General features: G+C 45.6%; 1 protein-coding gene across 2 annotated transcripts; it reads right to left on the reverse strand.

The window, feature by feature from the left end:
* Positions 1–25,842, reverse strand: LOC144599685 (cholinesterase-like). Of its 2 annotated transcripts, none has more exons than XM_078410877.1 (5): positions 25,733–25,842; positions 14,859–14,981; positions 11,284–12,827; positions 6,595–6,761; positions 1–3,728 (listed from the first exon to the last, which is right to left on the reverse strand). In XM_078410877.1, the coding sequence occupies exons 2-5, from the start codon at positions 14,868–14,870 to the stop codon at positions 3,604–3,606; spliced, it is 1,848 nt and encodes a 615-aa protein (XP_078267003.1). In that variant the 5' UTR covers positions 14,871–14,981; positions 25,733–25,842; the 3' UTR covers positions 1–3,603. The 2 variants fall into 2 exon arrangements, with proteins under 2 accessions (XP_078267003.1, XP_078267001.1); XM_078410875.1 differs by lacking the exon at positions 25,733–25,842 and adding an exon at positions 25,447–25,538.
* Positions 25,843–26,450: the final 608 nt, after the last annotated feature.

Consider the following 26,450-nt stretch of genomic DNA (forward strand, 5'->3'; position numbering starts at 1 on the left):
AAACTGTGGCCCCTGGTTCTGGACTCCAATGACTTGGCCTCCACAGCCATCTGTGGCAATTAATTCCACAGATTCATCCCCCTCTGACTAAAGAAATTCCTCCTCATCTCTTTTCTAAAATGTACTATGTTGTTAAATACACTTCAGAAAATAAACCACTAAAAACCGAGTTGCCATTCTAGAAATAATGAATTTCAATTTAATAAGTACAGAAATAAGAACACATTTTATGAAAGACATTTTGTAATGTATCGGGTTCGAATTTTTAAATTTTACATATTTTTATAAAAAGTTAAAATGAATGAAGCTTTAACATCCACTCTCTCAAAATACAGGACCTTCTCTTGAAGATTCGTATAATTCATAATGTCAAGTGCATAACAACGTACGATCACAGAAATACTTGGTTATAATACTTAGGTGAAGAAGGTTCCTTTAGAAAGAAAATATGCAGCAAATACAAACTATAACTATGGACGGCACGGTGGCGCGGTGGTAGAGTTGCTGCCTTACATCGCTTACAGTGCTGGAGACCAAGGGTCGATCCTGGCTACAGGTGCTGTCTGTACGGAGTTTATACATTCTCCCCGTGACCGCCTGGGTTTTCTCCTAGAACTTCGGTTTGCTCCCACACTCCAAAGATGTACAGGTTTATTAGTTAGTTGGATTGGCCTAAATGTATAAATTATCCCCCGTGTGGGATAGTGTTAATGTGCGGGGATCGCTGGGCGGTGTGGACTCGGGGAGTCGAAGGGCCTGTTTCCGCGCTGTATCTTTAAACTATTCTAAACTTATTGGGAACTATAACAGACTTGCAAAATTGGCACTCAACAAAACTGCCTCTCTCTATCAGATTCCATTATTTATTAAATAACAGATGTCTCTTTCCAGTTGTAAACAGCTAGAATTTTCTGAAGAACAAGTTTCTAATAGCATCTGTCTTTATTTAGACATGCCCTTGTCTGCTTAATGTCACAAATATTTTATATGGTACATTTTTGCAAATGGAAAATGGTAAAGACACCAGCAAAGCAAGAGCAACTGAAATTTGATTGCACAGGGAAAGCATGTTTATAAAGTCAGAGTCATACAGCACAGAAACAGACCCATTTGCCCAACTCATCCATGTTAACCAAGATGCCCCATCCAAGTTAGGCCCAATTGCCCTCATTTAGCCCATATCCATCTGGAACTTTCCTATCCATGTACCTGTCCAACTATCTTTTAAATGATGTTCTACCTGCCTCAACTACCTCTTTGGTCATAAGTGATAGAAGCAGAATTAGGCCATTCTACCCAACAAGTCTACTCCGCCATTCAATCATGGTTGATCTATCTTTCCCTCCTAACCCCATTCAATCATGGCTGATCTATCTCTCCCTCCCAACCCCATACTCCTGTCTTCTCCCCAGAACCCTTGGCACCTGTACTAATCAAGAATCTATCCATCTCTACCTTAAAAATATCAATCGACAGCCTCCACTGCAGTGAATTCCACAGATTCACCATCCTCTGACTAAAGAAATTCCTCCTCATCGCCTTCCTAAAGGAACATCCTTTAATTCTTCAGTCCTAAATCCCCCTAGACATTCCCACTAGTGGAAACATCCTCTCCACATCCACTCTATCCAAGCCTTTCACTCTTTTGGCAGCTCGTTCCAAATATCCACCACCTTCTGAGTGTAAAAAAGTTGCCCCTCAGGTTCTTATTAAACCCTGTGTTCTCTGGTTCTTGATTCCTCTACTCTGGGTGAGAGGCACCATGCGTTCAGCCTATCTACCCCCCTCATTATTTATTTGCCTTTATAAGATCATCCCTCAGCCTCCTGCGCTCCAGGGAATAAAGTCCTAGCCTGCCCAATCTCAACCTCCCAACAGTTCAGCCCCTTATTTACTCCCTTAGCTAATCAAAGTGAAGAATTGTAAAATTACTGTCACATGTTTGGAACAGTAAGTGTGCAAGTTGATGAATTCTATGCCAGATCAAGACTGTGCAAGAAAGGTAATAAAAATGAAAGACTGGATTATGAATAAGAAAGTTTCCATTTAAAATTTCACATATAAAATCGGCAATAGTTGAAGCATGTGGTGTGATATTGTTTCGTTATGCTAATTGTTGTGTGTGGCAGACATTACGAGAATCTATGAAAGGCAAAGTAAAATTAAATAATTGTGGATATTGACAGATTTTAACCATGGCTCCCTGCAACATTTCAGTGCTGCACTAGCCAAGTAAGTAATTGCATGGGTGCAACAACTTTACACTGGCCTCTTGATTTTATAATGGACCACAGCCTGTTTCAAGTCCACCTCCCGTACTGGCAACAGTTAGAGCTAGCCGGAGGTTTCGACAGGAAAAGCAAGCATTCTCGAGTAAAACTGAAAGTTAGAATCCGGGAGAAAAATTCATGCTGTTAAGTGATAGGAGCAGAATTAGGCCCATCAAGTCTACTCCGCCATTCAATCGTGGCTGATCTATCTTTCCCTCTCAATCCCATTCTCCTGCCTTCTCCTAATTACCCCTGATACCCATACTAATCAAGAATCTATCAAGTTCTGCCCTAAAAATATCCATTGGACTTAGCCGCCAAAGCCTTCTGTGGCAAAGAATTCCACCCTCCAACTAAAGAATTCCATCTCCTTTTTAAAGGTACATTTGTTAATTCTGAGACTATGGCCTCTGATCCTAGGCTCTCCCACTAGTGGAAATATCCTCTCCACATCCACTCTATTCAGACCTTTCACTATTTGGTAAGTTTCAATGGGGTCCCTCCCATCCTTCTAAACTCCAAAAGAAGAACAGGCCCAGTTCTATCGAACGCTCATCACATATGTTTACCCAATCATTCCTGGGATCATTCTTGTAAACTTCCTCTGGGCCCTCTCCAACGCCAGCACCTCCTTCCTCAGATATGGGGCCCCAAAACCGCTCAGACCTGAAGGGCATGGCAACGGAAGATGAACAAATATGGAGGAGAAAACGCTGTTTAGAGTAAATCTGGCCATTTCTGGTGTCTTCTGGATCATTGAGGGAAATCTTCCATCAACATCATTGATTACTCTTCGTTAAGAGGGCACCAGATTGGGATCCCTGTAAGACCTTGCCTTCAATTCCTCAGTGCTCCCTCCCACTTAGACCAGACTTCCGAAGACAGGTAAAGACTGCATCTGAAGAAGAGCCTTGACTCAGAACATCGCCTACCCATGTTCTCCAGCGATGCTGCCTGCCTGACACTTTGCTAAGTTCCAGTGGTTGCTATGACTTTTCACTCTAGGCCGTGACCTTTCTCATTTTTAATTACGCAACTCATGTGCGTGTCTGTGTTTGCATGGGTGGGGGGGGGGGGAGAATAGGGGGGGGTGGGGGGGGGGGAGAATAGGGGGGGGGAGGGGGGGTGAGAGTGGAGGGAGGATGACATGATTTATGTGGCACAGTTAATTGAAATCTTTTATTTTTTTTTAAGAAAAAAAATCATCGATGGCAAGCTTTTAAATCATATTTGTTCTATGTGATATTGCAGATATAGTCTTTAATGCGATATGTTACATGGCATGTAAACCATTTAAACCGCAATGCCATTTTACAGAAGTGAATCTTACTGCTTATGTACTGTTACACCGGTCTTTTCTGTTGTTGTAAGCGCTGAACTTAGATTTCCAGTCTGACATGTAAGCATTCCACCTGTGGAATTCCTCTTTCCATTGTTGCTCCACTTCATCCATGTGTGCTGAGATAAAGATGGTGTAATTCGTCATTACAACCCCCAATTGACAAATTATTCCAGTACAGAACATTTGGTATTACATCGGCAGTGTTAGGCTTATTAATAACAATGGAAGATCAACAATTTAAGACTGAGATGAGGAAAAACTTCTTCACCCAGAGAGTTATCTTCTCTATTTTAACTTTAATTTATAGAAACATAGAAAATAGGTGCAGGAGAAGGCCATTCGGCCCTTTGAGCCTGCACCGCCATTCAATATGATCATGGCTGATCATCCAGCTCAGTAACCTGTACCTGCCTTCTCTCCATACCCCCTGATCCCTTTAGCCACAAGGGCCACATCTAACTCCCTCTTAAATATAGCCAATGAACTGGCCTCAACTACCTTCTGTGGCAGAGAATTCCACAGACTCACCACTCTCTGTGTGAAGAAATGTTTTCTCATCTCGGTCCTAAAAGACTTCTCATCTCGGTCCTAAAAGTTATATGCTGTAACTGTAATTATTTTTTTGCACAATCCGCAGGTGTTGCCACTTTCATTTCACTGCACATTGTGTATGTGTATGTGACAAATAAACTTGACTTGACTGTGGAATTCTCTGCCACCGAAGGCAGTGGAGGCCAATTCACTGGATGCATTTAAGAGAGAGTTCGATTTAGCTCTTTGGACTAATGGAATCAAGGGATATGGGGAGAAAGCAGGAACGGGGTACTGATTCTGGATGATCAGCCCATGATCATATTCGCTCTATGGGCCAAATGGCCTACTCCTGCACCTATTTTCTATGCTTCTATATTTGGAGGAGAAAATGGCCTCTGTTTGGAGTAAATCTGGCCTTTTCTGGTGTCTTTTGGATCATTGAGGGAAACGTTGCACAACATCATTGATTACCCCTAGTTAAGAGGGCACCAAATTGGGATCCCTATTAGATATGCCCCTTGCCTTCAATTCTTTGACCAATTTTGACCAATTTCCATGTTTGACCGATTTCCCTCCTGGGATAAATAAAGTTCTATCGTATCATATCAATAGACAATAGACAATAGGCAATAGACAATAGGTTCAGGAGTAGGCCATTCGGCCCTTCGAGCCAGCACCGCCATTCAATGTGATCATGGCTGATCATTCACAATCAGTACCCCGTTCCTGCCTTCTCCCCATACCCCCTGACTCCGCTATCCTTAAGAGCTCTATCTAACTCTATCTTGAAAGCATCCAGAGAATTGGCCTCCACTGCCTTCTGAGGCATCTAACATCGACATCAGCTCTTGGGGCTAGTGGAATCAAGGGATATGGGGAGAAGACAGGCACGGGTTATTGATTGTGGACGATCAGCCATGATCACAATGAATGACCAACTATATTGCTGGCTCAAAGGGCCAAATGGCCTCCTCCTGCACCTATTTTCTATGTTTCTATCATTGCAAAATTATTAAACTCGAATATCAGCATTGCAAATATATTTTAAGAAAAGGTTTGTGGTAAATTATACTGCGCTGGTTATGGTCTATTAACATTTTTAGAGGATTTTTTGCAGCGGTTTATAGCTCGGTGATAATTTTGTTCTGAAAAACACCAAGGAGTTATTTCATTGCAAACTGTGTTCCATACGGCATTTATCCTTTTTTGGCTCTGTAGCTCATCTATGTAAATACCAGCTACTTGGGCTGACGTGGATGTACAGAAAGCTAAGCGCACAATTCCTGGCTCCTTTCCCATTACTATTACACGGATGGAAAAATAAACGCCAGAGACACAAACAAAACTGATAAACATTAACTCAATTTGCCTCATATCATCTATTGATCATTACCTAGAACAGCACAGCAGAGGAAGAGGCCCTTCGGCCCACAACGTCTGTGCTGAACACGATGCCATGTTGATCTAATCTTCTCTCCATTCCCTGCATATCCATGTGCCTATTTAGAACTCTCTTACATGCCCTTATTGCATCTGCCTTCACCCTCGTCTTTGGGAAAGTGGGGGAAAAAACGAGCACTCAGTTTGGTTGGCCCCTGTAAATTGCTCCTGGTGTGGCAGAGAGTGAATGAGAAAGTGGGATAACATACATCGAGCATGGATTCAGTGGGCCGAAGGGCCTGTTCCATGTTGTATCTCTAAGCTAAACCTACTGGTACTGAAAACGGGAATGTTTTTGGAGGTTACTCTTGCTTTTACAGCGAATGCAGCGCCGGAGACTCAGGTTCGATCCTGACTACAGGTGCTGTACTGTACGGAGTTTGTACGTTCTCCCCGTGACCTGCGTGGGTTTTCTCCGAGATCTTCGGTTTCCTCCCACACTCCAAATTCGTACAGGTTTGTAGGTTAATTGGCTGGGCAAATGTAAAACAATTGTCCCTAGTGGGTGTAGGATAGTGTTAAGGTGCGGGGATCGCTGGGCGGCGCGGACCCGGTGGGCCGAAGGGCCTGTTTCTGCGCTGTATCTCTAAATCTAAAAAATAAAATTGTATGGGAGGCGCGTTGTACCCCTGTACAATGACAATAAAGATATATTGTATTGTATTGTATTGTATTATAGTCTATTGTATTGTACTGTACGAGTGCAAAACTATAATCTGATCCACTGACGAGTGTATCGCTCAGATCTGGCTGTTACTCGCTCTTGGGCACACACACATTCTGTACTCCTATGTCACAACTCCACCAGGATGCACCTCATTTATAAGTAAGCCTGCTTCTGCCGCCTTCATGCCCTTTTCGAATCTCTGTTTATTCCTCTGGGGTAAATGGTAGAGTTTCGTGAGATTACAAATCAAAAACAAATCAGCCCATTCTATCAAGAATAAGAATGATACTTCAAAAATAGTGATAAACAACGGCCCTCGTTCTGCAATAAGTCTTTCTTACCTGTCTGTTGTAGTAATTTTGGAAGAAATAGATTCCAGAAGGCACATTGCTGAGCTCGGTATTTCATATAAATTCTCGTTGCTTCCGTGTTCAAAGTTATAAATTGTTGGTCAGTGTGTTGATATTCAGGCCATGTTATTCCTTGCATTTTGCGCTCATTTGGGTTACTTTAACAGAACAGGGGACAAAAAAAAAAAGAGGCAATTAAATCGTCATGTGTACCGAGGTACAGCGAAAAGCTTTTTGTTGCATGCTAACCAGTCAGCAGAAAGACAATACATGATTCCACGGCAGCTCCGGTTTCCTCCCACACTCCAAAGCCGTACAGGGTTGGGGCTTGATAAAATTGTAAAAATTGTCCCCAGTGGGTGTAGGATAGTGCTAATGTGCGGGGATCGCTAGTCGGTGTGGACTCGGTAGGCCGAAGGACCTGTTTCCACTCTGTATCTCTAAACTAAAACGAAACTAAACTAAATCAATCTGCTTTGAGGAAATCCAGAATGCAATACCATGAAGGCCAAATCACAATACAACTAGAACTGGCTGTGAAACATCGACTTCTCCAACTTTAGATAGTTCCTCTGTCCCTCCCGTCCCCTCCTCCTTCCCAGTTCTCCCACTGTCTTCCTGTCTCCACCTATATCCTTCCTTTGTCCCACCCCCCTGAGATCAGTCTGAAGAAGGGTCTCGACCCGAAACGTCACCCATTCCTTCTCTCCCGAGATGCTGCCTGACCTGCTGAGTTACTCCAGCATTTTGTGAATAAAAACCTGGCTGTGAAAGAAGGTGGAATCAAAATAATTATAAATGCTATCTCCTTGGCTAATGCATTGATAGGAAGCAAAATTACATGCTTAAAGCATTTCCAACAATGCCTCTGAACTTGTGGAAGGTTATTGATTCCCCATTTCAGTATAACCCACTCTTGTGCATCAGATTTTTGGTTACACTTGCGAACAAATAATATTAATCTTTTTATTTGCTAAACTCACACGTGACTTCACTTCATCAATACTTCCAGAAAATAATAAATACTTGTTCAAAGAAAAATCAATACTGAACTTTAGTAAACAGATGTTTAAACTGCCTTCAAATGATGAAAGGAAGAATTACCACATCAAGGCAGTAAACCAATCTTTCCCAGTAACAACAAACCATTGCCGGGAAAAGAATAACAAGAGTATCCAGAAAAGAAAATGTGTGTTCAAAAAGGAACATACTGCTTTCAAGGGCGGCACGGCGACGCAGCGGTAGAGTTGCTGCCTTGCAGCGCCAGAGACCCGGGTTTGATCCTGACTATGGGTGTTGTCTGTACGGAGTTTGTACGTTCTCCTCGTGACCTGCGTGTGTTTTCCCTGGAATCTCCGGTTTCCTCCCACACTCCAATAGCGTACAGGTTTGTATGTTAATTGGCTTCGTGAAATTTGTCCCTACTGTGTGTGGGATTGTGTTCGTGTGGGGGAATCACAGGTCGGTGCGGACTCGATAGGCCGAATGGCCTGTTTCCACGCTGTAGCTCTAAATAAAATTAAAAAATAAAATTTCTGTAAATAAGAAAATAGAAGCAAATATAATCACCCACCCCTTCAAGTCTGCCCTGCCATTCAATAAAGAGAGACATAAAAGTACTGGAGAAACTCAGTGGGTCAGGCAGCATCTCTGGAGGAAAAGGATTTGCGATGTTTCGAGTCTGGACCCTTCTTCAGACCAGTCAATGATATCTGCTCCAGACTCCATCTCCTCTACCAATTCCACTTTGCCCTCAATTCCCCACTCTTTCAAAAATGTCTCCACTGTCTCTTTAAATACCCTCACCGATCTAGTTTCTGCAATTTTACTTTTGCTTAGAGATACAGCGCAGAAACAGGCCCTTCAGCCCACCGGGTCCGTGCTGACCAGTGATCCCCGCACATTAACACTATCCTGCACCCACCAAGGGCAATTTTTACATTTACCGAGCCAATTAACCTACAAACCTGCACGTCTGTGGAGTGTGGGAGGAAACCGAGGATCTCGGAGAAAACCCACGCAGGTCACGGGGAGAACGTACAAACTCCGTACAGACGGCACCCGTGGTCGGGATCGAACCCGGGTGTCCGGCGCTGCATTCGCTGTCAGGCAGCAACTCTACCGCTGCGCCACCGTGACCACGACCGACCGGATTTTTCATCAGCCTCAGGGGAGAGATTTAATAAGAATCCAAGGGGCATTTTGTTTTCACACAGATGGTGATGGAACGACTTGCCAGAGGAGGTAGACACAAAATGCCGGAGTAACTCAGCAGGTCAGGCAGCATTTCAGAAGAAAAAGAAGAGGTGATGCTTTCTGGTCGGACCTGAAACGTCACCTGTTCTTTTTCTCTGCCTGGCCTGCTGAGTTACTGCAGCATTTTGCCTCTATTTTTGGTATCAAGTAGCATCTGCAGTTCCTTCCTACACATTTTGTCTGCCAGAGGAGGCAGTTTTTTTATTTTTAGATTTTTAGAGATACAGCGCAGAAACAGGCCCTTCGGCCCACCGAGTCCGCGCCGACCAGCGTTCCCCGCACACTAACACTATCCTACACACACTAGGGACAATTTTTACATTTACCCAGTCAATTAACCTACAAACCTGTACGTCTTTGGAGTGTGGGAGGAAACCGAAGATCTCGGAGTAAACCCACGCAGGTCACGGGGAGAACGTACAAACTCCGTACAGGATCGCACCTGAGTCTCCGGCGCTGCATTCGCTGTAAGGCAGCAACTCTACCACTGCACCACCGTGCCGCCCTAGTTGAGGCAGGTACTATAACAACATTTAAGACGTTTGGACAGGTATATGGATAGGAAACGTTTAGAGATGTAGGCCAAATGCAGGCAGGTGGGACTACTGTAGATGGGGCCTCTTGGTTGGCACGTGCAAGTGGGGCTGAAAAACCTGCTTTTGTGCTGTGTACCTCTATGATTAACGAAGGAGATTGTTATGTTCCTTGGTTTTAAATGTCTGCCCCCTTATAATCTGTATACTAAAACTCTTGTTTGTTTGTTTGTTTGTTTGTTCCTGAACTACAGCCAAAACGGTACATGATAGCACGACAATTTTAGGCCCACCTTACTCACCGTCGTCCCATTGGTCCTAATGGAAGAAGTTTCATTGAAATCGGTTATATTTTTTAAGTTATTCACATTTTAAAGTTTAAATCTATCTCCTCGGGAGGGTGGGAAGGAGGTGGAGGGAGGGGAGGAGGGGGGTGGAGGGAGGATAAGAGGGGGGTTGAGGGGGATGGAGTGGGGGGGGAGGTGGGAGGGCGAGGGAGGGGTGGAGCGGGGGGAGGGAGAAGGGGGGGACCGGGAGGAGGGGGGCTGTGGGGGGAGGGGAGGAGGGGAGGAGAGGGTGCTGCACCAAAGCAGGAGAGGTTTGGGCCCAACGGGTCCACTTGGTCTAGTTATAATTATAATTATGTTCCCTTATTTGTGATTCTATATCCTGTAGAAATATCTCAACATCTCCCCTCTCATGCTGCTAAGCTCCAAAGAACATAGATCCAACAGTGGTAGAGTTGGTGCCTTACAGCGCCAGAGACCCGGGTTCGATCCTAACTCTAGGTGCTGTCTGTACGGAGTTGGTACGTTCTCCCTGTGATTACGTGGGTTTTCTCCGGGTGCTCCGGTTTCCACCCATCACTCCAAAGACGTGCAGGTTTGTAGATTAATTGGCTTCCGTAAAGTAAATTGACCCCAGTGTGTGTAGGATAGTGTTGGTGTATGGGGTGGTCTCTGGTCAGTGCAGACTCAGTGGGCTGAAGGGCCTGTACCCACACTGTATCTGTAAAGTCTAAAGTCTTTTTCTCAAATTAGTGATTGTGAATTCTGTATGAGTAAATTTCCATAAGCCCGAACATCTGTAACACAGGATACACACAAAATGCTGGAGTATCTCAGCGGGACAGGCAGCATCTCTGGAGAGAAGGAATGGGTGACGATTCAGGTCGAGACCCTTCTTCAGTCAGACTGTAACACAGGTTTTGTCTACTTATTATTTGGGGGCCATGGTATTCCAGGCAATGCTAAATGATTTAAAATAAAGTATTCTACGTTATCTTACACACAGGATGAATGACTGTTTTAAACATAACTGTTTATGTCTGCGTACAATTTGTGTAAACTCCTTTCAAATTGACACTGACGTAACTTGGGCGGCATGGTGGAGCAGCGGTAGAGTTGCTGCCTTATCGTGCTGGAGTCGTGCCGGAGACCCAGGTGCGATCCTGGCTACTGGTTCTGTAGGAAAATAACTGCAGATGCTGGTACAAACCAAAGGTATTTATTCACAAAAATGCTGGAGTAACTCAGCGGGTCAGGCAGCATCTCAGGAGAGAAGGAATGGGTGACGTTTCGGGTCGAGACCCTTCTTCAGACTGAAGAAAGGTCTCGACCCGAAACATCACCCATTCCTTCTCTCCTGAGATGCTGCCTGACCCGCTGAGTTACTCCAGCATTTTTGTGAATAAATACTGGCTACTGGTTCTGTCAGGTACGGAGTTTGTACGTTCTCCACATGCCTTGGTGGGCCGAAGGGAATGTTTTTGTGCTGTATCTTTAAACTAAACTAATAACAGCATAAATAACAAAAGCGCAAAAAGGAATGAAAGCAGTATTGTACTTGCAGGATGCAGCAAACTCTTATCTTGTGTCGATCAATAACTTACCCGGTTTTCGCAAAGGTTGCCCAGTAGCGCATGATGCTTCTGCTGAGGTTTTCCTCTGCTACTGTATAATTAAGCTTTCTGTCAAGGGGAATTCCAAACACAAATTCAATCTCATAACCGTGCATGACTCCCATCCACTGAGGCCAATCTGCATTAGATGCGTGGTGGTCAAACAAATAGACATAGGCCGCGTTTCCACCTTCAGCCATCTTGTCAGCAAAGTGTGTCAAGGGGCATATAAAATTGCGATCGCCCGCCACGTCAACTAATGCGTCGCGGGTTTTGGTCGCATTGTTCACGTCTGTCCAGTCCGTGTATTGGAAAACTACCGCCTCCACTCCAATCTCACCGGCGTCCGGGATTGTCATCTTCACGCCTTTGAGGAACTCCTCACGAGTAATGAGACTTTCAGAGTCCTTTTGGAACCCTGGAGCCTCGTAGGCCAAAAAGTAACTCCCCTCGTCTTTGTTCACTCCTGCTAGGATTTGGACTTTCTTGGATTTGTTCGTTCGAATTAACTCATCGGGCAGGTCGGTGAGAAAATCTCCGTCGACCACAGGCATGAAAACATATCCCGACAAAAGGCGTCCCGTAACGATTCCAAGACTCTTGGCCACTATCTCTTCGGGACGCTTGGCATGCAGACAGCTCACTAGCTCTGTATCGTTACTGAAGGCACACTGCAGGCGTTGAGCCAAGACGGACGCTCTGTGCTTTGCTTCGCCATCTTGCAACACGGCCCAAGGCGCGTTGGAAGAGCCGCTCTGCATTATGGCTCTGGTGAAGAGAGGATGGCTTTCCGGAGAAAGAATGTGGAGGTGCACTGAAGCCGATCCGGCGCTCTCTCCAAACAGGGTCACGCTGTTGGGGTCCCCTCCGAACGCAGCGATATTATCTCGAACCCACTCGAGCGCTAAACGCTGATCGAATAACCCCATGTTCCCGCGAACGTCGCGGCTTCCGGGCAAGGCTAGGAAGCCGAAAGCACCCAGCCTGTAGTTCATGGAGACCACAACGACTTTCTCCATGTAGGCCAGATTTTTCCCGTTGTAGACCGCGAGGGAAGAGGTGCCCGATACAAAGCCCCCGCCGTAGATCCATACCATAACCGCGGTCCTGTTTGGCTTCGGCGACGGAACCCACACGTTGACATAGAGACAATCTTCACTGAGCGGAGTGTTAGGGTTCCACATTTCCTCCCACGCTAAACCAGAAGCAGCATAGTTCACGTACTGGTAGCACGTGTTGGGATACTTGTCTGCATTCCACAGTCCAGACCAAGGCCTTCGCGGCACTGGGTTCTTAAATCTAAGGTCACCGGTGGGAGATTCTGCGTAAGGTATCCCCAGGAAAGCGGTGACTGATCCCGACAGAACATTTAGTGAAGTGCCTTTTACTTTTCCTTGTTTGGTCGTGACGACCAGCTCTCCTTCGCTTAGTGTACAGTTCCCGGGTTCACAAGCCAGGAGGATCCACAGCATGGGTAGATGGCATGTTACGAAGGCCAGACGCAGTTTGAGCCTCAGAACCGATTGTGCATAGAACTGAAAAGAGTTAGTCACAAACACAAGATTACATTTTGTTTTAAAAAAAAATTGAAATTAAAATGTGACCGTTCAAGAACATGGTTCAAATGCATCCATTCCACAGTTTTGAAAGTTAACATCAGGCAAAGGATCAGAATTAGGCCATTCGGCCCATCAAGTTTGCTTCGCCACTCAATCGTGGCTGATATTTTTCCCTCTCAACCCCATTCTCCTGCCGTCTCCCTGTAAGCTTTGATGCCCTTACTAATCAAGAGCCTATCAATCTCCGCTTTAAAAATGACCAATGACTTGGCCACCGCTGCCAGCTGCGACAATGAATTCCATAGAACCACCACCCTCTGGCTAAAGAAATTACTCCTCATCGCCATTCTATAGGTACGTCCTTTTATTCTGAGGCTGTGTGCTCTCTGATCTAAAACTCTCCCAATACAGGAAGCAATCTATCCACGTCCACTCTATCTAGGCCTTTCATTAATTAGTACGTTTCAATGAAATGCCCCCTCACCTTTCTAAACTCCAGCGATGACAGACTCAGAGCTGTCAAACACTCCTCACACGTTAACCCAATCATCCCTGGCATCATTCTAGTAAACCTCCTCTGGACCCTCTCCAATGGCAGCACATCCTTCTTCAGGTATGGGGCCCAAAACCGCTCACAATACTCCACATGTGGTCTGACCAATGCCGTGTAAAACCTCAGCATTAAATCATTGCTTTTACATTCTAGTCCTCCCGAATTAGCCTTCCTTGCTAACACCGACCCCCCTGCGGAACACCACTAGTCACCAGCCACCGAGCACGAAAGTCCCCCTTGTCTCACAAGCTTTGCCTTTCTGCGTGCCATCAGTCACCTACCCATGCCAGTACCTTGCCTCTAATCCTATCTTGTTCCGCAGCCTCACGTGTGGCACCTTATCAAAGGCCCCCCCGGAAAATCCAGATAAACAACATCCATCCTTGACCTAAAAAATTCAATTATCTGCAGGTTTATCCAGACCTCCAAATGTCAAATCTAAAAAAAACATTGCACTACATTGCAAAACAGTGACAGTGAATTAGTACCGGATCTGGTTGAATTGCAACAAATGCCCCAGAGGATATTTTCCATCAAAGCTATTATTTTTGATTATCCAGAGTTAAATATAACACAATACTGGAAACTCTACTACGAGATTCACAAAATCGAAAAATGGAATACCATTTGCCTCTCTGATATCAGACAGTTAGAACGGAGATGAGGAAAAACTTTTTCACTCAGAGAGTTGTGAAGCTGTGGAACTCTGCCTCAGAAGGCAGCGGAGGCCAATTCCCTGGATGGTTTCAACAGACAATAGACAATAGGTGCAGGAGGAGGCCATTCGGCACTTCAAGCCAGCACCGCCATTCAATGTGATCATGGCTGATCATTCTCAATCAGTACCCCGTTCCCGCCTTCTCCCCATACCCCCTGACTCCGCTATCCTTAAGAGCTCTATCTAGCTCTCTCTTGAATGCATTCAGAGAATTGGCCTCCACTGCCTTCTGAGGCAGAGAATTCCACAGATTCACAACTCTCTGACTGAAAAAGGTTTTCCTCATCTCAGTTCTGAATGGCCTACCCCTTATTCTTAAACTGTGGCCCCTTGTTCTGGACTCCCGCAACATTGGGAACATGTTTCCTGCCTCTAATGTGTCCAACCCCTTAATAATCTTATACGTTTCGATAAGATCCCCTCTCATCCTTCTAAGTTTCAAGAGAGAGTTAGATAGAGCTCTTAATGATAGCGGAGTCAGGCGGTATCGGGGAGAAGGCAGGAACGGGGTACTGATTGTGGATGATCAGCCATGATCATGGTGAATGGCGGTGCTGGCTCAAAGGGCCGAATGGCCTCCTCCTGCACCTATTGTCTATTGTTACAAATTCCAGGCAGAAAATGGCAATAATCATTAAGTATTTACCATTAAATATGACCGGGATCCTACAGCAAATAACTTAGCTGGAAGAGCACAGAAGGACACAGAAATAATAAGCATTAGCTGTTTTCCTACCAGGATGTCCATTGCATTAAGCACAGGGTGCTGGGTTGTATAGAGCTGGTAGAAAGAATCCCAGCCTCACCGACAAGGCTACCTCATTTCATGCAAGATGCCCCTGTTGATCTCCCCTTCATTCTGTAAATTAGAAAAAAAAACCACTGAACCAGGTTTGTTAAAGCACCTCAGATCGGATTCATTTCATGTTCAGTTCAGCGTAGTTTATTGTCACGTGTACCGAGGTGCAGTGAAGAGCTTTTGTTGCGTGCTAACCAGCCAGTGGAAAGACAATGCATGATTACAATCGAGCCATTCACAGTGTACAGATACAGATGTTCCAACATTGAATGTGTAAAGATAGACACAAAATGGTGGAGTAACTCAGCGGGTCAGGCAGCATCTCTGGAGAACACGGTTAGATGACATTTTGGGTCGGGACCTTCCTCCAGAGATGCTGCCTGACCCGCTGCGGCACTCCAAAGATGGACTCACAGTGCTGGAGTAACGCAGTTGGCCAGGCAAGCAATATCTCTGAAGAAAAAGACTGAACTCTGAAGAAGGGTCCCGACCTGAAGAGTCAGCGATCATTTTTCAACAGAGATGCTGCCTGACCCACTCCGTTCCTCCAACACTATTTGTCTACCTTTGGTATAAACAAGCATCTGATGTTCCTTTTTATTACAATTTGAATGAGTAAAATTGTCCTTCGCCTAAATACCGGATGACATAACCATTAGTTTTAGACGCACAAGTTTCTTGCTCGGCCACCAATTAATTGCATCACTCTCCCTGGCAACTGCTTGGAGCCCTGCCAGGCCGTTCACATCCTTGGCATCATGTTTCACTCTGACATGAGCTACAAACAAACTCCCATTTCTATCACCATCACAAAGCCATCTGTTTCAGATGATCCATTGCTGAAACTGTCATTGCTAACTTCAGTTCCAATGATTACCTGTCGGGCCTCGAAGGTATCACAAAATGCCGGAGTAACTCAGCGGGTCAGGCAGCATTTAGTCTGAAGAAGTGTCTCGACCCGAAACGTCACCCATTCCTTCTCTCCAGAGATGCTGCCTGACCACTTTTAGTTTTTCAGACGCTGCTCCAGATGTCAACTTATTTACATCGGCGAAACCAAGCGCAGGCTCGGCGATCGCTTCGCTCAACACTTGCGCTCGGTCCACGTTGGCTAAACTGGTCTCCCGGAGGCCGAGCACTTCAACTCCCCCTCCCATTCCCAGTCTGACCTTTCTGTCATGGGCCTCCTCCAGTGCCATAGTGAGGCCCACCGGAAATTGGAGGAACAGCACCTCATATTTCGCCTGGGCAGCTTGCAGCCCAGTGGTATGAACATCGACTTCTCCCACTTTAGATAGTTCCTCTGTCCCTCACTTCCCCTCCCCCTTCCCAGATCTCCTTCTATCTTCCCGTCTCCACCTATATCCTTCCTTTGTCCCGCCCCCTGACATCAGTCTGAAGAAGGGTCTCGACCCGAAACGTCACCCATTCCTTCTCTCCTGAGATGCTGCCTGACCTGCTGAGTTACTCCAGCATTTTGTGAATAAATACCTTCGATTTGTACCAGCATCTGCAGTTATTGTCTTATACTTTTAGTTTTAGAGTTAGATCAAGAAGGAAATAGGCCCATCAGCCCACCAAGCCCACACCGACCAGCGATCCCCGTACACCAACACTATCCACTAGCAAAAGTTTACTTTTATTTTTACCGAAGCCAATTAACCTACAATTCTGTTCGTCTTTGGGATGCGGGAGGAAACCGGAGCACCTGGAGGAAACCCACACGGTCACAGGGAGAACGTACAAACTCCGTACAGGCAGCAACCGTACTCAGGATCAAACCAGAGTATCAGCTGCTGTTAGGCAGCAACTCTACCGCTGCGCCACCGTGCTGCCCAATTTATCTTTCAATTTGTTTTAAAACTCTGCCAGCGGCAAATGTACTATTTTAGAACACAGTGGAGACTTATACTTTATGATCTTTACAAGCAGAAAAGTGCAGATAACATATCAAATATTAAATATACAAGTGAGAATACATACAGGGTCTTATTCGACTGTTATGGGTCAATTTTATGCCTACTTTTAGTACTAGTTGAAAGCAATTCTCAGCACCAGCTTTCGTGGCTACACATTGAACACAGTATGTGAATCTTCATTAATAACATCAGAGCTCTTAACAGACAGGCTAAGAGAATTTGTACCCTGTTTTTGTTCTTTATATTATGCCTAAACTGTAATATAATTTTTCAGGGTCTTTGCGTAAACAATATGCTATTGAATCTTTGTCGTTTCAGGAAAAGGCAACTTTGAAACCTCATTGAAGCTTACCGAACAGTGAAAGGCCTGGATTGAGTGTATGTGGAGAGGATGGTTGCACTAGTGGGAGAGTCCAGGACCAGAGGCCACAGCCTCAGAATAAAAAGACGTACCTCTAGAAAGGAGATGAGGAGGAATTTCTTTAGTCAGAGGGGAGGGTGTGAATCGGTGGAATTCTTTGCCACAGACGCCTGTGTTAATATGAATATTTTTAAGGCGGAGATTGACAGATTCTTGAATCTTCCTTGTCAGAGGAAAAGACAACGTTCTAAATCTTTGCACAGATTAATTTCTAGATGGACTAGCATGTGTATTGTAAATGTAGAGATATTGGATTTATTAGCTCACTTCTTTGCCCAAGCATGAGGAAAAAAAGACAGTTTGACTGTATGCGTTTTAGCCTTCTTAAAGAACAGGAAAGAGTTTGTTAAAATGTAGAAAAAATAAATGGATTATAAAATTCATACCCTTGGGTTCTCTTGGTTATAATTAATACTGTAGTTTCACCGCCATCTGAATATACAGCAGCAGAATAAAATGTAACAGGCAGCAATTGTAAATCAAAGAAAATATTTTTCATGTTTTTAAGTAACTGGATTTCACGATATGAGAATGTAACAATATTTTGTAAAACATTGCTTTTAAATGTCTTGTTATGGTGTTCTTGACTTGAGAATGATAATAAATTCATATCTTGTGATCTTCTGGCTGAAGGGATATTTTAGTCTTATTCCATATGTGGAGTAATAAAGTACATAGAAACATAGAAACATAGAAAATAGGTGCAGGAGTAGGCCATTCGGCCCTTCGAGCCTGTACGCACCGCCATTCAATATGATCATGGCTGATCATCCAACTCAGTATCCCGTAACTGCCTTCTCTCCATACCCCCTGATCCCTTTAGCCACAAGGGCCACGTCTAACTCCCTCTTAAATATAGCCAATGAACTGGCCTCAACTACCCTCTGTGGCAGAGAATTCCACAAATTCACCACTCTGTGTGAAAAAAGAAATTCTCATCTCGGTCCTAAAAGACTTCCCCCTTATCCTTAAACTGTGATCCCTTGTTCTGGACTTCCCCAACATCGGGAACAATCTTCCTGCATCTAGCCTGTCCAACCCCTTAAGAATTTTGTAAGTTTCTATAAGATCCCCCCTCAATCTTCTAAATTCCAGCGATTACAAGTAACATAGCAGTCGCAGCTCACAGTATGTTATCACCATTGTCGAGATGCCCATGTTCCAAGATTAAAACATGTAGCTTTGTATTGTGTAATGATGTTGTTGTTCTTTCCGGGTGGTAAGCATTGCATTGTTCCATTCAGTCAGTTGTTTTCAATTGTTTTCAATAGAAGTTTATCCCTTACTAGACCCGTTGGGTCCAAAGCTCTCCTGCATTGGTGCACCACCCTGTTCTCCTCCCCTCCCCTCTCTCCTCAACCCCCCCCCCCCTCCTCCCCTCTACCTTCTCCCCCCCTTCCCTCCTCCCTCCCTCCTCCCCTCCCCTCCTTTTAAACTTAAAAATGTGAATAACTTTAAAAATATAACACCGATTTCAATAAAACTACTTGCGTTATCACTAGAGTGACAATGGTGAGTAAGGTGGGCCTAAAATTGTCACGCTATCGTGTACCGTTTTGGCTGAAGTTCAGTCACAAACAAGATAACAAACGAGAGCTTTGGTATATAGATGTGAGGGAAATGATCATTGACGAGAATAATCTCAGGAACGATTGGGTTAACATATGATGTTTGAAGTCACTGGGCCTGTACTCGCTGGAGTTTAGAAGGATGAGGGTGAACCTCATTGAAGCTTACCGAATAGTGAAAGGCCTGGATAGAATGGATATGGAGAGGACGTTTCCACTAGTGGGAGAGTCTAGGACCAGAGGCCACGGCCTCAGAATAAAAGGAAGTACCTTTAGAAAGGAGACGAGGAGGAATTGATTTAATCAGAGGGTGGTGAATCTGTCTAATTCATTGCCACAGACGGCTGTGGATATGGATATTTTTAGGGTGGAGATTGACAGATTCTTGATTAGTACAGGTGTCAGGGGTTATTGGGAGAAGGTGAGAGAATGGGGTTGAGAGGGAAAGCGAGATCAGCCATGATTGAATGGCGGAGTTGAATTGATGGGCCGAATGGCCTAATTCTGCTCCTAGAACTTAGGAAAATAGCTAGTATGATGACCACTTGACAAATTGGCCTGGTTTTGACAAGTGATGCAAGAGTTCAACATTGTCTGAGAATTTACACGTTAACCAACAAAATCACAGTCATTACAAAATACCATTACAAACATATTTATAGATTAATGCACACTTTCGAAGAACTTAAAAATGCAACAGTATTGTTCATTTTACAGAACACTATGCTCTCCAAGAATTCCTAATCCTTAGTTTATTCTGCAAGTGCAGTCTCTGACTTAGCCCCCCCTCACCTTTCACCCATGATCGGCCAAGCTTTATCCTGCCCCCCTCCCTTCTAGCCTTCATCCCCCCACCCTCTGCAATCGGTCTGAAGAAGGGTTCTGACCCAAAACATCGCCTATCCATGTCTAGAGATGCTGCCTGACCCGCTGAGTTACTCCAGCACTTTGTGCCTTCTCTTGACTCATTACAGAGCACCGATTTGTGGGAAACGTAACACTCAAGTGAAGTGGTACAAACCCACTGACTCCCACAACTACCTCGACCAAAGATACTAGAACAAGATAGACCACTCGGCCCTAAAAACCGTAGTACGTCACGGCGCCGTTTTAATAATAATAATAATAATAATGCATTACATTTATATAGCGCTTTTCAAACACTCAAAGACGCTTTACAGGGATTACTAGAACATAGAGAAGTGAATAAATAGATAAATAAGTAAACGAACAGAAAAAGGAGACAGAAGGTGAGGTGACGGTCAGTGGTTGAAGGCAGTGCTGAACAGGTGAGACTTCAGTGGTGTTTTGAATGTGGTGAGTGAGGAGGAGTCTCTGACGGTTTGGGGTAGTGAGTTCCAGAGGGTGGGAGCGGCGATGGAGAAAGCCCTGTCCCCCCAGGATCTGAGTTTGGTCCGGATGGGGGGGGACAGGAGATTGGCAGCAGCAGAGCGGAGGGTGCAGGTGGGAGTGTGCCTGTGGAGGAGGTCAGTCAGGTAGGATGGGGCCAGGTTATGGAGGGCTTTGTAGGTCATGAGGAGGATTTTGTACTGGATTCTCTGGGGGATGGGGAGCCAGTGGAGTTTGCAAAGGACGGGGGTGATATGGTCACGGATCGGGGAGTGGGTGAGTAGACGGGCAGCGGAGTTTTGAATGTATTGAAGTTTACTGATGATTTTTGAGGGTGAGCCATAGAGGAGGCTGTTGCAGTAGTCCAGACGGGAGGTGATGAAGGCGTGGATGAGGGTTTCTGCAGCTGTGGAGGAGAGGGATGGACGGAGACGGGCAATGTTTTTGAGGTGGAAGAAGGCTGTCTTTGTGATGTGTTTGATGTGTTTGTCGAAGGAGAGGGTTTGATCAAAGATGATTCCAAGATTCCGGATGTGAGGAGAGGTGGATACTGGGAGACCATCAATATTGAGGATGAAGTTTTGGGTGGATTTGGTGAGCGTTTTTGGACCAATGATGATGATTTCGGATTTGTTGCAGTTGAGTTTGAGGAAATTTGATTGAAGCCAAGATTTTATTTCAGTGATGCAGTTTGTCAGTGTAGAGTGTGTGGTGGTGGAGATTGACTTGGTGGAGATGAGGAGCTGGATATCATCGGCGAAGCAGTGGAAGTTGAGACCAGTTTTAGTAGGCAGAAACTTGCAGAAACATTTAAAAAGAAAAATAACAAAAATCTGTGAATTGATAGATGAGATATATTCTGCATTTTAATGGTATCATCACACATACTGTTCCCCCAAAACACTGATTACACTGCGAGAGGCATAGCGAACGGCGGGTTTTGCCTTCTAAAATGGCTCCCTTTGCGTTCCACACTTCAGTATAGGCGATTTCAACGGAGTGGTCCATCTTGTTCCTCTAGTATCTTTGATCTCGGCTACACTTCTTCCCACCCTGCTTCCTGTAAAGACTATCCCCTACTCCCAATTCCTCCGTCTACGCCGCACCTGCGCCCAAGATGAGGTGTTCCATACTAGAACATCCGAGATGTCCTCATTCTTTAGGGAACAGGGGTTCCTCTCTCCCATCATAAATGAGGCCCGCACTCGTGTCACCTCGGTACCCCGCAGCTCCGCCCTTGCTCACCCTCCCCCTAGTCGCAACATAGTCCCCCTAGTCCTCACCTTCCACCCCATCAGTCGTCGCATACAACACATAATCCTCCGAAATTTCCGCCACCTCCCGCCACTAGCCACATTTTCCCAACTCCACCCCTTTCTGCCTTCTGCAAAGACTGTTCCCTCTGCAACTCATCCCATCCCACCCAAACCACCCCTTCCCCAGGTACCTTCCCCTGCAACCGCAAGAAGATGCAACACCTGTCCCGATACCTCCTCCCTCGACTCTGTCCAGGGACCCCGACTGTCCTTTCAGGTTAGGCAGAGGTTCACTTGCACCTCGTCCAACCTCATCTACTGTATCCGTTGTTCAAGATGTGGACTCTTGTACATCGGCGAGACCAAACGCAGACTGGGCGATGGTTTCGCGGAACACCTTCGCTCAGTCCGCGTGAACTAACCTGATCTCCCGGTTGCTGGACACTTTAATTCTCCTTCCCATTCCCGCACAGACCTTTCTGTCCTCGGTCTCCTCCATTGTCAGAGTGAGGCTAAACGCTAATTGGAGGAACAGCATCTCATATTTCGCTTGGGCAGCTTACAGCCCAGTGGTATGAATATTGATGTCTCCCACTTCAGGTAGCCCCGGCATTCCCTCTCTCTCCATCCCTCCCCCACCCAAGTCGCACCTCTCCTCCACCATTACACTGAGCACCAGCTCACCACAGGGCTGTGTGTTGAGCCCCATCCTTTACTCCCTCTACACTCACGACTGCGCCCCCACCCATCCCACCAACACCATCATCAAGTTCGCGGATGACACGACTGCGGTTGGACTCATCTCAGAAGGAGATGAGACAGCCTATAGGGATGAAATCCAAAGGCTGGCAGCATGGTGTTCAGTGAACAATCTGGTCCTGAACTCCTCCAAAACAAAGGAACTTATAATTGACTTTAGAAAAACCAGTGGAGATTACGACCCACTCTACATCAATGGGGTCTGTGTGGAAAGGGTACCAGCTTTCAGGTTCCTGGGTACGCACATCGCAGAGGATCTTACCTGGTCTACCAACACCATCACCACAGTAAAGAAGGCACAGCAGAGACTCCACTTCCTGAGGATCCTCAGGAAAACCAACCTGCAGGAGAAGCTCATGTTGTCCTTCTATCGCTGCTCCATCGAGAGTGTGCTGGCATACTGTATAACCACATGGTATGCCAGCTGCTCAGAAAAGGACAGGAAGGCCCTTCAGAGCGTCATCACGACGGCCCAGAAGATCATCGGCTGCTCACTGCCCTCCCTGGAGCACCTGTTCAGCCTACGCTGCCTCAGTAGAGCAGGCAAAATAATAAACGATCCATCCCACCCCGGCCACCGTCTGTTTGTTCATCTGCCCTCTGGTCGACGTTTCAGGTCGATCAAATCCCGAACAAACAGACTTAAGAACAGTTTTTACCCCAGGGCCGTACGAGAACTGAACACTACCTTTGCACTAGGCAACACCGTTAAAAAATCTTGTACTTAATATAATTGTATTTAATTGTATTTATGTATTTATTTGTTTTTGCATTTATTGCATATATGTTTGTACGCACCGTCAGGATTGGCTATTTTTTAATTTCGTTGTACTCGTTGCAATGACAATAAATGAATATTATTATTATTATTATTATTATTATTATTATTATTATTATTATTATTACAAACAGCTGACAATGGCCTGTTTCCTTTATCTCTCCACATCACCATCTATATCTTTCGTTTTCCTTGTCCCTAACCAGTCTGAAGAAGGGTCTCAAATGAAACGTCGCCCATTCCTTCTCTGCACAGATGCTGCCTGTCCCGCTGAATTATTCCAGCTTTTTGTGTCTGAGCGGTTGGTACACATGCCCCAGTTGGCATTGATGTTGTCGAAAAAATTCGTAGGAGTAAATATCACCGACAACCTCTCCTGGCCAACCCATATTGAAACATAGAAACATAAAAATTAGGTGCAGGAGTAGGCCATTCGGCCCTTCGAGCCTGCACCGCCATTCAATATGATCATGGCTGATCATCCAACTCAGTATCCCGTACCTGCCTTCTCTCCATACCCCCTGATCCCTTTAGCCACAAGGGCCACATCTAACTCCCTCTTAAATATAGCCAATGAACTGGCCTCAACTACCTTCTGTGGCAGAGAATTCCACAGATTCACCACTCTCTGTGTGAAAAAAAACTTTCTCATCTCGGTCCTAAAAGACTTCCCCCTTATCCTTAAACTGTGACCCCTTGTTCTGGACTTCCCCAACATCGGGAACAATCTTCCTGCATCTAGCCTGTCCAACCCCTTAAGAATTCTGTAAGTTTCTATAAGATCCCCCCTCAATCTTCTAAATTCCAGCGAGTACAAGCCGAGTCTATCCAGTCTTTCTTCATATGAAAGTCCTGCCATCCCAGGAATCAATCTGGTGAACCTTCTCTGTACTCCCTCTATGGCAAGAATGTCTTTCCTCAGATTAGGAGACCAAAACTGTACGCAATACTCCAGGTGTGGTCTCACCAATGCCCTGTACAACTGCAGCAGAACCTCCCTGCTCCTATACTCAAATCCCCTCGCTATGAATGCCAACATACCATTCGCTTTCTTCACTGCCTGCTGCACCTGCATGCCTACTTTCAATGCCTACAACAATTGCCAAGAAAGCACACCAACGTCCTCCTTCCTTAGAAGGCTTATTAGGAAGTTCCGCATGACCCCAACAACTCTCACCAACTTCTACAGATGCGCCGGAGAAAGCATGTTGTCAGGATGCACCACAGCCTGGTTTGGGAACAGCTCCATCCAGGACCGCATGAAATTGCAGAGAATTGTGGACGCAGTCATCACCACTCAAGCCAAACCTCCCTTCTCTCCAGAGGTGCTGCCTGTCCCGCTGAAGTTACTCCAGCATTTTGCGTCTATCTTTGATTAAAACCAGCATCTGCAGTTCTTTCCTCCACTTAGATATCCCCCAAGATGTTTGCAAGCATGTTGCGTAATTCCAGCAGCGGTTCATTCTAAAATATTACAACTTCTGCACGAAAACGCAAGGGCAAAACACTACTGGCACCTCAGGATTTACATGACTATGATAATGCAATTTAAAATTTTAACTAGTGCGATTTTTTTTTGTTGGTACATTCAGTTGATAGGTTGGCAAGGATACTTCAATTTATTCATAATATTCCATCGATGAGAAGGTTATTAATTTTATGCCACTCTTACAAAATGTTGTGATCCATTCAAATTTCAATTTACAATTTCTGGAACTATCTCACATTATTGAAAGCTTACTGACACAAATATAAATCATCACCACCTTATGACAGTGGCAACATCTAATGCTTTGTTGCAACCCATAAGTGGTCAATTTTCTATCTCGTGTACAAAACTATATCCAAAAATCTTTTATGAGTGAAGGTAGACACAAAAAGCTGGAGTAAGGGGTAGGCCATTTAGAACGGAGATGAGGAAGAACTTTTTCAGTCAGAGGGTGGTGAAGGTGTGGAATTCTCTGCCTCAGAAGGCAGTGGAGGCCAGTTCGTTGGATGCTTTCAAGAGAGAGCTGGATAGAGCTCTTAAGGATAGCGGAGTGAGGGGGTATGGGGAGAAGGCAGGAACGGGGTACTGATTGATAGTGATCAGCCATGATCGCATTGAATGGCGGTGCTGGCTCGAAGGGCTGAATGGCCTACTCCTGCACCTATTGTCTATTGTCTATTGTCTATTGTAACTCAGCGGGTCAGGCAGCATCTCTGGGGAAAAGGAGTAGGCGACGTTTCGGGTCGAGACCTCTTCTTCTGACCCGAAACGTCACCTATTCCTTTTCTCCACAGATGCTGCCTGAGTTACTCCAGCCTACCTTTGGCTTAAGCCAGCGCCTGCAGTTCCTTCCTACACATTTCGTCTAATCTTTTCCGAGTGTTGTTTTCATGGATAATTACAATGTAAATCAGGCAAATTGATTGAAATTGTGGTGGAAACCACAACCCTTTGTCAGTTCAAACTGATAATGATATTTGCCTACCTTGCCATTATCACTCTTACGGGTTACCACGATGGCTTTGTATTTGTTTAAAAACATAAGCATCGATTTTGCATTCACACCGTGTACGTTTCACCAGGACTCACGCGTCTACAAAAAAACTGGTCTCAGCGAGGACTCTCAACCTGCCATCAGCTTGTTTGAGAGGAAGTAACTTTGCGGCACTACTTGCACTTTGAGTTTACAATTCCACTCTCGCTAGGATCAAGAGTCAAGAGTGTTTCATTGTCATGTGGACCGGAAAACCAATAATAAAATTCTTACTTACAGCAACAGTACAACAGGTTTGTAAAGACAGTACTCAATAATGTAATGAACAAAAACAAGTCAAATACATTGAAAAAAACCAAATCATTAACGTCAGGAAAAAAAAACGCAGGAGGATAAGTGGTGATTATTTGTAATCTCACTTAATATAAACCTAAAGGACCAAGTTTTGAAATGAACAGAGAGAGAGAGGGATAAAGAGAGGGGAGGGGGGGGAGAGAGAGAGAGAGGGGGGGAGGGAGGAGGGAAGAGAGGGAGGGGGGGAAGAGAGGGAGGGAGGGGGGGAAGAGAGGGAGGGAGGGGGGGAAGAGAGGGAGGGAGGGGGGAAGAGAGGGAGGGAGGGGGGGAAGAGAGGGAGGGAGGGGGGGAAGAGAGGGAGGGAGGGGGGGAAGAGAGGGAGGGAGGGGGGGAAGAGAGGGAGGGAGGGGGGGAAGAGAGGGAGGGAGGGGGGGAAGAGAGGGAGGGGGGGAGAGAGGGAGGGAGGGGGGAAGAGAGGGAGGGAGGGGGGAAGAGAGGGAGGGAGGGGGGGAAGAGAGGGAGGGAGGGGGGAAGAGAGGGAGGGAGGGGGAAGAGAGGGAGGGAGGGGGGGGAAGAGAGGGAGGGAGGGGGGGAAGAGAGGGAGGGAGGGGGGGAAGAGAGGGAGGGAGGGGGGGGAAGAGAGGGGGGGAAGAGAAGGAGGGAGGGGGGGAAGAGAGGGAGGGAGGGGGGAAGAGAGGGAG

The sequence above is a fragment of the Rhinoraja longicauda genome, chromosome 13 (genome assembly GCF_053455715.1).
Source record: "Rhinoraja longicauda isolate Sanriku21f chromosome 13, sRhiLon1.1, whole genome shotgun sequence".
NCBI classification, from domain to species: Eukaryota; Metazoa; Chordata; class Chondrichthyes; order Rajiformes; family Arhynchobatidae; genus Rhinoraja; species Rhinoraja longicauda.